General features: G+C 39.7%; 1 protein-coding gene across 2 annotated transcripts in view; it reads right to left on the bottom strand.

Moving 5' to 3' along the window:
• Window positions 1-2,971: 2,971 nt before the first annotated feature.
• The window catches only part of hmbox1b (homeobox containing 1 b), a 194,803-nt gene continuing 181,994 nt past the window's right edge, over window positions 2,972-15,780 (bottom strand). Inside the window, exons 8-10 of one of the 2 annotated variants that reach the window (XM_035421490.1) lie at window positions 7,860-7,954; window positions 7,490-7,573; window positions 2,972-6,245 (exon numbers count right to left, since the gene is read on the bottom strand). In XM_035421490.1, the coding sequence (XP_035277381.1) occupies window positions 6,102-6,245; window positions 7,490-7,573; window positions 7,860-7,954 (323 nt within the window). In that variant the 3' untranslated portion in view covers window positions 2,972-6,101. The remainder of the gene's footprint in view (window positions 6,246-7,489; window positions 7,574-7,859; window positions 7,955-15,780) is intronic. The other variant, XM_035421491.1, reaches the window with a different exon arrangement.

Genomic DNA, 15,780 nt, shown 5'->3' with positions numbered 1-15,780 from the left:
CCAAGAAATGGACACATTGGTGTGTGATTATGTGATATGCGTTAGTGTCGTTTATGTTTCCCATTCTTTATAGCGATATGTGAAATTGTTTTCGCAAGCTAGAAACGTTATTCTGCTCAGAAATGAATGCTGCAAATGATATAACACCTATCAGTACTACTGCAGCCTAGTTTCGCAGTGTCACTCTATTTACTCATGTAATGTACTCCTTAACAATAAAATAAAGCAGAGTTTTCAATGGGAATCCATGTTTTCTCGAGTACAAAAGCGCGAACGCAGTTGTTCATTGTCTGGGCATACTGTTCAGAAGAAGGGAGCTGCCCTGTCATCCGACAATTTAAACAGGCTTTTCTGTTTACTGGCTCGGTGCAAAGAAACAGCCTAACTGTTGTATACAAAGAAATGGAAGTATAGCATAACTGCAATATCCTAGTTCAATTCCTAGTTCTGTATTATAATCCCTTTCCACTGTTTCCTGCTCACTTTTTTATTGTTTGTTTTATTTTGTATCATCCTGTATTTGATCCCACATTGTAGAAGGGGATGTTTTTGTGAGCCTTTATTTTTCTTTAATTTGGAAACAATTACAGTGTGTGTATTTGCTTTAGAAGTGTGAGGGATCCAGGGAATGATCTTTGAGTAATGGAAAATTTAGCGAAGGCTATCTGTTGTACAATGTGTCTTGTTGCGATGCATTGAGGTCCATCGTTTTTGTGTTAATGCTTAAGAATACAGGGAATGTTAATGAGCGTAATGTTGGACAAACCACATTTTGTTAGTACTCATATTACTAAGTATTGTTAAATTTAGCAGGTCAATATGTCCATCAGTTGTTGCCAGTTGGGCTTGAGATTGCCATGTTATGATTTGAGCATATTATGTTATGCTAAATGCAGTACCTTTGAGGGTTTCTGGACAATATTTGTCATTGTTTGAGTTGATAATTGATTTTCAATAATAAATAAACATAAATTTGCATAAAGCAAGCAAATTTGTCCACTCCCATCTTGGTTAGAGTATTAAACGCTTGACAAATATCTCTTTATGGTTCATTATAAACAGATAAGAAATGTGCGATTAATCGCAATTAAATATTTTAATCGATTCAGCACCCTTATAAAACGACATAGATTGAAAAACTTACAAATAAGAATGTACTTTTAATTTCCGGCAGACTAGGCACAGGCAGTGCATTGATGCTTTCCGCCTGTTAGGAACAACAACGCATTTGGTCTTTGCAAACTGATATCATGTGTATTTGCATATTGAACCCCCGCTCAATATACACAAGCTTTTATTGTTTTTGATCCCCTAACCTAAGAATTTTCTAACACTATTTGATATTACAGATAAAGTTTTTTCAATCTTTGAGTCTTGAAGTGAGATCCGATCACGTCATTCGAGACGTGGAGACGCATTCTGATGCCATGTGTGAACTGATTATCCCTCTTGACTGAATCTAGGCTCAAGATATTTATACAAAGTACAGGTTAGTACAGGTCAGAACAGGGCCTATGTGGCCTATATGGCCAGCTGTCTCTACCTGTGAAAAAACTGTCTCTAAGCAGTTGCAGAGTGTGTGTTTGAAAGATTGATGATAAAACAACAGACGACTTAAACTAATAGAATGATCGTTGATGGTTTACATAACAATAATTGTTCAGACCTACCAATTGCTTCTGTCTGATTGTGTTTATCACATTGAAGTATGAAGATGCTTGTTCTTACCAGTTATATGCACATTCACTGTTCACTTCTAAATGAGGTTGTTTTTAACTGTGTAAGTTGTTAAACATTCGTATTATCATTTATTATTTTTATACCTGCAGATGCTTTTTCACTGCTATTGTGTTGTAATTTAACTACCACTATATGTCATTTAGTGAGTTCTGGTGCATCTTCGCCAACTTTGAATATGCTTCATGTAACATCTGACTACTGCATTCTAACTGCAAACTAACATTGGTCTCAAGTCGACAATGCATTATTCTAGCCTGAGAATTTGATATCAGCTGAAATGCCTCGAACTCCTCAACTACTTTGTAGAAATTCATGGGTATTACCAGCAAGTAATTGTAGGGTTGCATTGGATTCCATTGAGTTAATAGCTTTGTTCTGAAATGAACATTCATATTTTGTAATGTTAGTTAGTAGTGTAATAGTTTATGTGCTGCATGTAACAGTGATGACAAAAGGAACATTGCCAAATCGTGGTGACGTTTTGGCAATGTTCCCATCCCAACCCCGTACAAGAAAACATACGAAGTATAGAAATACATAAGTTTATTATTACACACTTAGGACACTTCATTCTGGTTTACTCCTCTCATGATTCCTCCTACCTTCACGGGTCTGTTGTGTAACGGAGAAGCGCACCAGGCAACAGGGCACTGGTTGGATATAAATGCTTGCCGTCCTATACCGTGCCGTGCTGGTCGATGGAGAAGCGACAATTGATAGTAGAATGACATGGTATTATTTTTGCAAAATTCCTGTTTTATTTCAGAGTTTAGTGTTCAGAGTACCCGTTTCTCGACTATTGTTGCCTTTCTCTTGTTGCAACGACTGAATACACATTTTATATATGGTAAAAGAAAATTTTCATAAACAGTATTCCTGAATAGACACTACTGTCCATGTGTCATTCTCCAGCAATCTTTGCATTTCAGAAAATAACATTAGTACCAAAGGAAATAACCACAAATAATTTAATTGAATTGGCTAGACTTTAGTGCAATGAAAGCGTATCAACCACGAGTCTGCTGTGTGCATTGAACGACAATTAAAACCGACGGCACTGTGAAAATAAACGTTTTCTCCAATATTTACAGTCTCAATTGCAAGCGCTTAAAAATATCTGGTAAATGAGAAATTGTCATGTTGAGGTAATTATTCTATTCCATGTTGAGGACTGTCATCCATTGAAAATATCTATACAGAAGCAAAATACTTGACAAAAAAGGAAAAACTGTTTGTCATTGATATACCTTTATTCTCTATTGCGTACAATACTAAAATAAACACAAGTAAAAAAAAAAGTTTTCTTAAAGAAACTGTACAAAAAGTTTATTTATATATACTAGATTAATTTCAGAACAGTCTACTGTCCAATAAAGGCACTATATTCTGATATAGCAGATACAAAGATATACAGTAGAACTTTTTCAATTCGGTACGTTTTTTTAAAGAACTTTCTTGCATTCTCCATATAATGTAACAAGGACAGGTGGACACTCAGGAATGTGAGCCCTGAACCCTAGAAAACAAGATGCAAAGCACCCCCTTCAGAATCACACGGTCCGTATATCTTGCTTTAAAAATTTTCTAGGAAGAGACAGAGGGGGAAGGGGAGATATCATGGCAAAAGTTTGCACCAATTTGAAGTTGGTATTACCGTCCCATTTTCTTAGTCCAAAACAGATTGAGATTAATCTCCATGAGTTGACCTTGAGTACCCCAAAACTCATGACCGGAATATATATATATATATATATATATATATATATATTTACTTTTACAATACTATGAGCTAAACAATTTTATTACAAATTGAAAGGATATGAAATAGCTTGAAATTTTGACATGACCTTTGAAACTAAGCCTGCAATTGCGTTGCCGGGTCATCACTGAAGCATGTCTTTCTTGTGACTAATTCAGATACACACACACAGTCACCGACACTCAATACTTACCTGTTCTTACATTTAAGACCAGATTATTTGGTTTATCTCATCAGTGGTAAACATATACACTCACCGGCCACTTTATTAGGTACACAGTGGCACCAGGTGTGGTCTTCTTCTGCTCTAGCCCATCTGCTTCAAGGTTCGACGTGTTGTGTGTTCAGAGATGCTCTTCTGCATTCCTCGGTTGTAACGAGTGGTTATTTGATTGCTGTTGCTTTTCTATCAGCCCGAACAAGTTTGGCCATTCTCCTCTGAACATCAACAACATTTTTGCTCAATGAACTGCCGCAAACTGGATATTGTCTCTTTTCGGGCCATTCTCTGTAAACCATAGGCATGGTTGTGCGTGAAAATCCCAGCAGATCAGCAATTTCTGAAATACTTACCTTTCTTCCCCATTCTGGATGCCTGGTATGAACTTCAGCAGATCGTCTTGACCATGTCTACGTGCCTAAATGCATTGAGTTGCTGCCACGTGATTAGCTGATTAGATATTTGCGCTAACGAGCAGTTAACAGGTGTACCTAATAAAGTGTTTGGTGAGTGTAAATTCAACTGACTTTTAAATCCATCTAGCATTGTGATTCAACAACAGAATAGAGAATAGAAACGAAAATGTCAATACGGCTTCACAAATATCTGGCTTCTGAGGCACTGCATGTGCTATGACATGTTGCGTTCATAAGCATACAATGACATACATTATATATAAGCTATAGATAATTTTTTTTTTTCCCATAACAGTTTTAGCCTACATTACCATTTTAAGTGTGTACATTGTCCGAAAGTGTATATTGGTGTGCATCACATTCAGTCTTATAAAAAAACTCCCCATCCATTGCAATATACCTATCACACCAATTAAGACATCTGTCTGGCTAAGTTTATATAGATTTGACAACTTTGCATCAGTCCATTCTTTCTCTTATGCCAAGCTGAGCTTTGCTCTCCTGAACATGGACATGTTATAATTCCTCAGTCTGCTCAAGGAAACTAGTAGACTACAAGGGAACACAGCACCCCTGAACAGACTCCAAAACTACAGGGACACACAGGGCCCCTGGCGCACTAGTAAGAACTGATCCTTGGGATGGCTGCCAGACAACACTCACATACTGAAATCACAACCATATGTCATCTTCAACTAGGGACAATATATATATATATAGCAGAGAAGTGTGGGGCAATGATTAGATAGGGAATTATACCACTGCTAATAACACCTTAGTTACATTTTAATCATATTTTACAATCGTCAACGAGACTTATAAAAGCACTGAACTTTTTCACTTTTTAACGTAATTAAAAAGGAGAACACATAACCTTTGTTCAGGCACTGTAGAAAGCTGTACTATTGTAGAAGGATCAACCTGAAGTTAAAGCCTTGGTGCTGAAAACTTGCAGCCAGTATATACCATATGTAAATTTTACATAATGCAGATCGGAGGAGATTAGAAAAATGTTGCCCCCTGACTTGCACAAAGGGGGAGGACAGATATTTTCTACCACTACCAGCGCCTTCATCATACTACAACACAACTATTGCATCTAACACTTTGAGTTGGCATCCTCAAAATGTAAATGTACTGCAACTCTTATGCTGAACACACATACCCACAAAATTGATCAAAATAGGACCATGCACTGAAATCTGACCTCTTCATGATGCAATCCAACCAGCTGCATGTTTGTACAGTCTTTTTTCCATCTGCACGTTTTAGCCTACACTTATTAAAGTCAACTTTGTCATTTTGGAAGAAGGCCAGGGAATCCAATTCCTACATCAAACACATCTCTTCATTTTGTATTGAGAATACAGCTAACATACAAAACAAAACAGATTTTTGAAATCTCTCATCTTGGACTCACTTCAAACCTGTTGGATGAAAATCCAACAATTATCTCCTCTAATATGTCTTCACAGGCTGCCATACCCAAGATTGTTCTTAACCAAAACTGAACAGTTCACTCACCTTGCCCTTTGACAAGCGCTGTGACAAGACTGACTAGGAGAGGCCCCCAGCATTGTGCACACACAGGCTTTAGGAACACAGCTACAGGAAGTAGGGACAGGGAGACCATGAACTCTACTGCCCCAAACGTGGTTTGTATCTCCTAGTGTCACACAAGGAGAGGGCTGGCATCTGGGTGAGATTTGTATTTAAATAAACAAGCTAATAAAAGAAAAAACCTGGGCGCAGGTAGGGGCTCTATGGAGGAAGGTGATGGTAGGGAAGTGGAAGGTCAGGCAGGGGATGGGGGTAAATTCAAAACAGGTTTCTAAAATCTACAGATTACATGTAGTTTTGGTCATTATTTAATGCCTCCACTGCAACCAAATGTACCCACAGTCACATGCTTGTCCCTTTCCCCTGCTGCTCCAAACATGCCCTCTTCATCCCCCTGCCCCACCCCTCAGTCATCTTCCAGAGCCTCTGTCTTGATGTCCCCAGAGACGGCCCCTGGCCTTGACAGGGCCAGAATAGTGTGGTTGACAGCGGCCATCTCCACGGCTAGGGAAATGGGGTCCTGATGGTCACTGTGGCTGATGCTATCATCCTGTGGGTGGAGGGGAGAGTACAGTTAGTCTGGAACCACTTCACATGCCTCCACTTCACATGTTGATTTAATGGAATTATTTGAAAATACTTTCACATTAGAAGAACAGTGGTGCAACATGAGCAATTGTACCAAACTGCTGAAAGACTTGAAAAGCAATGGAGATGCAGGAACTTATCAGCTCTGAAAGTTGAGCATTTTGTCTAATTAGACAGTATTTTGATAAGAACGTGTCAAGTGGCTGCTGACAGCCCCAGTCCAAAGGTACCAAATTACATTGTTAATTGGAAGTGAATATGCATGGCTGAATTCAATTTTTATCAGTGTATAACCATACAAAATGTAAAAGATGGAACTGTACAAATGGCTGTTGAACACTTTGACAATAGAAAAAAAAATGGAATACAGTAAAATATTTAACTTTAAAAAGATTGCATGAGTACAAATAAACAAGTAGTTTATCAAGAAGTCAGAGTTTGCCGTCACCCCCTCATACAAAGACATGTACGGGCATTTTGGCTACTGTCTGTTAGAGGCAGTGCATGGGTTCTTTTAAATTGCCAACATTGCTACCCTTGCCCATAATCCAAATCCAACCCCCTAGCCCCTAGTATTTCCCCTGGAGTGCCCTCAGTATTATAACTTGCTGACATCACGAGAACCACTCACAAAGATTGTACAAAGAACTCTGGAATACCCCCCTTCAGCATGAAGCCTACATTGTTGCTGGCTTGGTCATTTGTTGTCTATCACTGAAATATTTCAAAATATTAAATTTTATTTGTATTTTGTAAATTTTGTAAATTATATTTTAAAAAGTATTTGGTTTCCCAGGAATGTATTTTTTAAATACTATTTGGGAAATTAAAATAAAATAAAATAAAAATAATTAAAAAAAATCAAATACATTATTATTAGTATTGCCTGTGTAAATGTATTTGAAAATACTTCAAATATGTATTTAACTACATTTTCAAATACAAATATGTATTTGAATTTGACCATGGTCTGTAATACATTGAAAAAATCATTACATACCCATAATGTAAAATAACTGATGCTTGCCTATATACTGCAGTTTGCTTTCTGCATAAGGTAACCAATCAAAATTGGTAAATCAGATAAATTACATTATACCATTGTGCCATAATATTTGAAGTGTTTTTTTTTTTTACAGTACGATCTTTCCAGAAAAGAATTTGAAAGATAATACTTTAACAAATACCTAATCCCATAGCATATACCTGTGTTGGTGACGAGGGTTCAAGTCTGTAGAAACCAAAGGGTCTAGGCAGAGGTCTCTTTTCAAAATAGGGGACATCGCAGCCCTGAAATAGATTGGAAAGTCGCTGTTGGCCGTTATGCATAACATTGAGAATACAATTCTAATGAATGCAGGAAGGAGAATGAGACAGTCACAGCCAGCTAATATGGACACTCATTTGTATGGGCTAGTCAGAATAAAATAGTGCTAAATATATTGCACCTTATTTAAACTGTCACACCAAGACAGTACCCCCTCCTCATAATATTAATATGTGCGAATTTGAACTGCAGTTAGATGTGCACTGCACTGTGAAAATGGAAAGCCGAAATAACCCAGGTAGCAGCAACCTGCTCAGAGTAATCGTTGCCATCAATATCGTCACTGTTGGAGTGGCCTCCTGGGCTCTGGACATCTATCCCATGGCTCTCTAGGATTGTTGCTTCTTCGAAGAAAAAAAAACAAAAAAAAAACCAATTTCCATAACAGATCTGAGAATAGGCTGCATATGAATGACTAATAATTGCATACACAGACACAGTCAAAAACTGGCACAAGGCTCACACACGTTTCAGTCGCACCACATTTATTATGTCTAGTGTTCCTTGACTTGCAGAATTTCACAGAGAAAGCCCATTTGTAAATGGAGAATGGACAAATACATTTCAGCCTTTCACTGTAGAGTATGACAACATGTTTCTACAGATTGAAAATGCAACAATGTGAACTGCAGAACTGTAGCTGTTCTTCACAAAATGATCATAAATACATTGATTGTCACCGTCCTTAAATGGGCCTTTGATACAGGGTTCAAATTAACGGGGGCTCAGGCAAAAATGCCCTTGAAAATGGACCTTATGCCTTGAAAATCAGTTAAAGGTGGCAAAAACTGTCCTTGAAATTTTTATTAGTGTCTTTTTTTATTTATTTATCACAAAAATGTCTGGAGGCATTAACATTATGTTACCAAAAATAGAAAAGAAAAAGAATATTATAATACTACAATAAAGAATGAAAGACGAAGTTGGTAATCCCCATGATGTTGTTGGGGAAATGACACCACTTATATAGGCAAAGCAGTATAACTGCACAATTAAAAATCAGTCTCATAAGATTACAGTTACCTAGATATTTAACCATAAATTTGGAACTTCAATTAATAAATAAAAAAATTACAAATATTAAGGATCCAATAATGAAATCAAAGATTTACAATAACCTGAAGGATATAGTTCTGGATAGGCTATTTTGAGTCAGATTCTCACGTTCCAGCAACATCAAAACAGACACGGGTCTTAATAATTTATGAACCCTTTAGCGCAAAGCCCCTAGTGGTCGGCACACCAGCGTGCCGAAATTACTGAACTCAGACATTCAGTGCTACTGCAACCAAAGTACTGAATATCATGATGATTGTATAAAATATTGATGACTTATCGCCAATTTTGTGCTAAGAGACGCTGTCGGATGACTTAGTTACATCGCCATGAATGTGTCCTGGCCACTTCCCGTGAAGGCCTTTACTATGTCGTAACACTTAGATGGGATGTCGTAACACTTAGATGGGATGTCGTAACACATATATGGCCCGGCGTGTATGTACAGCTGCAGCTCTTCCATGCTGTAACTGTAACAATACTGAAAATACCTTCATAGATCAGAAACCTAATGTCCAAAAGGGTTGACCTCATTTTCGAATTCACAGTTTATTAAAAACCTGGTTTATTAACAACCTTTAAGTTGAAGCCTGTTGAACATATTAATAAGCATAGGCCTATAGTGTTACAACACTAAACAATAGAAAAATATATTAAATATATTAAGTTCAATACTTAGTCCCAGATATTGACTGTAGAATGACATGGTATCATTATTTAAAACGTTGTCTCATTTATTTCGTTACTCAGTGAGCAGCGTTTTCACTGCCGAATTGACATAACTTAAGGCTAATGTCGGGTTTATCTTGTTGCTACGGAATACGATTTTCTGTCAGCATAATGCCGGATTCTAAACGAAGAAGACTAAACGAACCCACCCGATATTGTCTTCAAATGGATCCATGCCAAAGAAAAGTAATTATTCATCCTCTCAAAAAGCTTTTACTAACAAACTTTTGGTAGCCTAGCATGCACTCTGGCTGGCATTGTCTTCCATTGCTTCCCCGACGTTCAGACCCTCCCCTCACTGATAAAAACTAGACCCTACGGTGTGAGATTACTTGCGTCGCTATGGATGTTGCTTGCCGAAAAGAAGTTTACTAGATGTCGTAACACTTAGATTTGGAGCTCCAGCTCTTCCGCACCCCAACTAATATAAAAGTCCAAATGGCGGGCAAACAATATGGCGGTGGTCCCAATAGCACAGTTGTAGAGCACATTCAGATGCATCGGTCGATGAAGTTTTGTGTTGATCTGACTTATGGTGTGGGGGTTATGAACTTTTAAACATGACCCTTTGTTATAGCGCCACCACCTGGCCGACATAGGTGATTTGTAGTGCCTGAGTAGTGGGGGGCCATAGGAACCCAACTACCAAATTTGGTTGGTCTACAACTTATGGTTGCTGAGCCTCAGACATTTTAGCGGAGAAAGCTTCCACGCCCCAACTAAAAAGTCAAAATGGCGGGCAAATAATATGGCGGACATAGGTGGTCCCAAAGGCAAAGTTGTAGAGCACGTTCAGATGCATAGGTCGATGAAGTTTTGTGTTGATCTAATGTATGGTGTGGGAGTTATGGCCTTTTACGCATGACCCTTTGTTATAGTGCCACCACCTGCCAAATTTGGTTGCTCTAGGACTTACGGTTGCTGAGCCTCAGACACTTTTAGCGGAGAAAAAAAATAATAAAATAATAACTAGACAATTCCTGCAGAAATTGTGAAGTGTGGTGGCCGCCAATGCAAAGTCGACTTTCTGTTGAACAGAGTGAACAATGCTAAGTAGTTGCTATGTTGCTGTAGGAGGTTGCAAGAGTGTTTTAGGTGTTGTCTAGGGTGTAGCTAGGTGGTTGCTATGGAGCGCTAGGCGGCTGCAAAGATGTTGCTTGGTGGTTACTATGGAGTTCCAGACGGTTGCTAGGGAATTGCTAGGTGGATGCTATGGTGTTCTAGGCAATAGCTAGGGTGTTCTAGATGGTGGCAAGGGTATCGCTAGGTGGTTGCTATGGAGTTCTAGGCAGTTATACTAGGGTGTTGTTAGGTGGTTGCTATGGAGTTTTAAGCGGTTGCAAGGGTCTTCTTGGTAGTTGCTAGGGTGCTGCTAGGGAGTTCTAGGCAGTTGCTAGGGTGTTAGAGGTTGTTGCAATGGAGTTATAGGTGGTTGCTAAGGTGATTCTTGGTGGTGTCTAGGGTATTCTAGGAAGTTGCTAGGGTGATGCTAGGTGGTTGCTATGGTGTTCCAGGTAGTTTCTAGGGTGGTGCTAGGTGGTTGCTATGGAGTTCTAGGTGGTTGCTAGGGAATTGCTATGTGGTTGTTATGGAGTTATAGCCGGTTGCTAGGGTGTTGCTAGGCGGTTGCTAAGGCGCTCTAGGCAGTTGTTAGGGTGCTCTAGGTAGTTGCTAGTGTGTTGTTAGGTGGTTGCTATGGAATTCTAGGCGGTTGTTAGGGTGTTGCTAGATAGTTGCTATGGAGTTCAGGGTGGTTGCTGAGGCATTCTATGTGGTTGCTTGGGTGTTGCTAGGTGGTTGCTATGGTGTTCCAGGTGGTTGCTAAGGTGTTGCGAGGTGGTTGCTAGATTGTTCTAGGTGGTTGCTAGGGTGTTGCTAGATGGTTGCTATGGACTTCCAGGCGGTTGCAAGGGTGTTCTAGGTATTTGCTATAGAGTTCTAGGCAGTTGCTATGCTGTTGCTAGGTGGTTGCTATGGAGTTCCAGGCTGTTGCTAGGCTGTTCTAGGTGGTTGCTAGGGTGTTGCTAGGTGGTTGCTAGGGTGTTGCTAGGGTATTCTAGGTGGTTGCTAGGGTGTTGCTAGGGTATTCTAGGTGGTTGCTATGGAGTTATAGGCGGTTGCTAGGGTGTTGCTAGGCAGTTATGGTGTTCCAGGTTGTTGCTAGGGTGTTGCTAGGTGGTTGCTATGGTGTTCCAGATTGTTGCAAGGGTGTTGCTAGGTGGTTGGTATGGTGTTCCAGGTGGTTGCTAGGGTGTTGCTAGGTGGTTGCTATGGAGTTCTAGGTGGTTGCTATGGTGTTGCTAGGTGGTTGCTATGGCGTTATAGCCGGTTGCTAGGGTGTTGCTAGGCATTTGCTATGATGTCCAGGTGGTTGCTAGTGTGTTGTTAGGTGGTTGCTATGGAGTTCTAGGCCGTTACTAGGGTGTTCTAGGTGGTTGCTAGAGGTTTGCTAGGGGGTTGCTATGGAGTTCTAGGCGGTTGCTAGGTCTTTACTGAGTCCAATGACGCGACCCATAGTTCTCTATGACAACCGGTTCAAAAGTTATGAAATATCAAACATCGGCCAATCAGGAAGGGGGGTGAGGCTGATCTACACCAATGGATAGAGTACTCTCTACCATGTCCAATGAGGCATTGCACAATTTGTGGGCAATTTTACACCATAGAGATGAATGGCAGAAATGTTCAAATCTAGAGAGAGACCAGAGTACTGCTGCTAGAAGACAGAGCATTGTGACATCACAAGGGTGAGAAGACAGAGCATTGTGACATCACAAGGGTGAACATTCCGCCATTCATTCCCTATGGGGAAAAATTGCCCACAAAAATTCAAATTTTTCAAAAACTGTGCAACCAATCTTTCCACAAAGTAATAGCACACCATTCCCGATGAAGCCGCTCGATTTGACATATTGTACGTGTATGTGGTGCGAAAACTCTGGGAGGAGTAGCGGTCCAAAAAATGGGTGGAAAGAATAATAATAATATGTGCAACTAGACAATTCCTGCAGAAATTGTGAAGTGTGGTTGCCGCCAACGCTAAGTCAGCTTTGTGCTGAACAGAGCGAACAGTTTCTGTAGTATAAGCAGAGACAGAGTATTGTGTACATGCTATAACATCACGGCAACGGGTTTATTTGCCACACATATATTCAGAGCTAAATTATCCTTTCATCAAAACTTGAGATCTCGGTGTTTTACTCGCGGTATGCGGTGACGAGTGACGGCGAATCATAAAGCTAGCTGACATGTTCAGAGGGTCTTGGAAAAACCCTACGTCTACACTGCGTGATCGCACCATTTTAAAAAAGCAAGACGGGGCTAGGGAGATTCATTTGATTGACTTATGGTTTTGCGTGAATTTCAGCTCATTTTTACCACACAACTAAAAACATTTAATTGGGCTGTAATTCAGAGTCTAATCTTTTATCTCTGAGACCAACTCATAGACAGAGTAGCCTATTACGTGTTAGCCGAGCCCAATTTCCAAGAACGAAAACGAGGCGAGAAATATGTGTTAAAATAGATGCATTTCATTTTAAATACAGCTTCTGTGAATAAGTATCGGCTGGTAGCCAGTGGTAGTCAGCTAGCTTCTGTAGCAGCAAGGGGTGAATCAACAACATGCAAGTGGAGTTGTGTACTTCAGCAAACGCGTTGGGGTGAGAAAGCGTTGCTTTCCCTGCTACAACAGACTGAATGGTCTCATTAGAGCTGCATTAAGCAAAGTTGCCAGTGCGCTGGGATATTAAATGGTGTTACAAAATTAAATTCTATTCATTTTAAATACAGCTTCTGTGAATAAGTATCGGCTGGTAGCCAGTAGTACTAGCTTCTGTTGTAATGAGGTGTACATCAACAGACAAGCGGAGAAGTGTACTGTAGCGTTGGGGTGAGAAAATGTTGCTGTCACTGTTACAAAGAATGCGCAATGCATCTATAATGAGACGAACCTTTCGAATACGATGGGATATAGAACGGCATTACAAAAGTAAAATGTGACATATTATACATAGTTAGAAAGCTTATTCTATCACCTGTTGGATCGATGAAGTGTAAATCAAGCCAGTTTGTACTACAAAGTTACAGAACACCCAAAGCAACATGTGTGGTATTACAAGCTGACGTCTTTTTCTGGAGTAAGACCGGACCAGAAGCTGCTGCACACGTTTTGTTGACGGCGTTGTTGCACTTTTTAGTACAGTCTGGCTTGTTTGAGAATTTGTTTATTCAGTAGGTGAGAGTATATGCTTTCTAACCAGGTATAACAGCACGTCTATTTTTGGTTTTGGAATATCGGTTTTTTAGGTCAACCGAAAGTTTTCTCATCATCGCAATACATGCATGCGCTCTTTGTTAGCACTAGCATTCAAAGACGCTGGACCTGACAAAATGTCGTCAACGAATTTGCGTAATATCTTGTGAAATACTATTATTATTGAGGACTTCTGGGTATGCCTAAGCCATATGTTTGTTGATATACCTGGCTGACAACGTTTTCATTTGTAATTTTGCATTTGGAATACCGTTTTATCGCGTTCACTTCCGCATTCAGCTATTCCTATCCTGGCTTGTGAGACCATGGAGCGGACCGCATCACGTGTGCAATGCCGACCAATGGTGTAACTTCATAATTCACATTTGTATGACGTCACCGCCCCCATTCATTTTCAATGGGAAAAATTGGCCAGAAAAAGTCATATTTCTCAAAAACTGTGCAGCGAAACTTTCCACAAAGTAATAACACACGATTCCCAAATAAGCCGGTCAATTTGACATATGGCACGTGTATGTGGTGCGAAAACTCTGGGAGGAGTAGCGGTCCAAAAAATGGGTGGAATAATAATAATATAAATATGTGCGATAATAATAGTGTGATTGCCTAAGGCAACCACACTAACTAGACAATTCCTGCAGAAATTGTGAAGTGTGGTTGCCGCCAACGCTAAGTCAGCTTTGTGCTGAACAGAGCGAACAGTTTCTGTAGTATAAGCAGAGACAGAGTATTGTGTACATGCTATAACATCACGGCAACGGGTTTATTTGCCACACATATATTCAGAGCTAAATTATCCTTTCATCAAAACTTGAGATCTCGGTGTTTTACTCGCGGTATGCGGTGACGAGTGACGGCGAATCATAAAGCTAGCTGACATGTTCAGAGGGTCTTGGAAAAACCCTACGTCTACACTGCGTGATCGCACCATTTTAAAAAAGCAAGACGGGGCTAGGGAGATTCATTTGATTGACTTATGGTTTTGCGTGAATTTCAGCTCATTTTTACCACACAACTAAAAACATTTAATTGGGCTGTAATTCAGAGTCTAATCTTTTATCTCTGAGACCAACTCATAGACAGAGTAGCCTATTACGTGTTAGCCGAGCCCAATTTCCAAGAACGAAAACGAGGCGAGAAATATGTGTTAAAATAGATGCATTTCATTTTAAATACAGCTTCTGTGAATAAGTATCGGCTGGTAGCCAGTGGTAGTCAGCTAGCTTCTGTAGCAGCAAGGGGTGAATCAACAACATGCAAGTGGAGTTGTGTACTTCAGCAAACGCGTTGGGGTGAGAAAGCGTTGCTTTCCCTGCTACAACAGACTGAATGGTCTCATTAGAGCTGCATTAAGCAAAGTTGCCAGTGCGCTGGGATATTAAATGGTGTTACAAAATTAAATTCTATTCATTTTAAATACAGCTTCTGTGAATAAGTATCGGCTGGTAGCCAGTAGTACTAGCTTCTGTTGTAATGAGGTGTACATCAACAGACAAGCGGAGAAGTGTACTGTAGCGTTGGGGTGAGAAAATGTTGCTGTCACTGTTACAAAGAATGCGCAATGCATCTATAATGAGACGAACCTTTCGAATACGATGGGATATAGAACGGCATTACAAAAGTAAAATGTGACATATTATACATAGTTAGAAAGCTTATTCTATCACCTGTTGGATCGATGAAGTGTAAATCAAGCCAGTTTGTACTACAAAGTTACAGAACACCCAAAGCAACATGTGTGGTATTACAAGCTGACGTCTTTTTCTGGAGTAAGACCGGACCAGAAGCTGCTGCACACGTTTTGTTGACGGCGTTGTTGCACTTTTTAGTACAGTCTGGCTTGTTTGAGAATTTGTTTATTCAGTAGGTGAGAGTATATGCTTTCTAACCAGGTATAACAGCACGTCTATTTTTGGTTTTGGAATATCGGTTTTTTAGGTCAACCGAAAGTTTTCTCATCATCGCAATACATGCATGCGCTCTTTGTTAGCACTAGCATTCAAAGACGCTGGACCTGACAAAATGTCGTCAACGAATTTGCGTAATATCTTGTGAAATACTATTATTATTGAGGACTTCTGGGTATGCCTAAGCCATATGTTTGTTGAT

This window comes from Anguilla anguilla, chromosome 6 (genome assembly GCF_013347855.1).
Source record: "Anguilla anguilla isolate fAngAng1 chromosome 6, fAngAng1.pri, whole genome shotgun sequence".
Classification (NCBI taxonomy): domain Eukaryota; kingdom Metazoa; phylum Chordata; class Actinopteri; order Anguilliformes; family Anguillidae; genus Anguilla; species Anguilla anguilla.
Note: the sequence above shows the minus strand (reverse complement) of the source record. Positions and strands in the feature narration are given on the sequence as shown.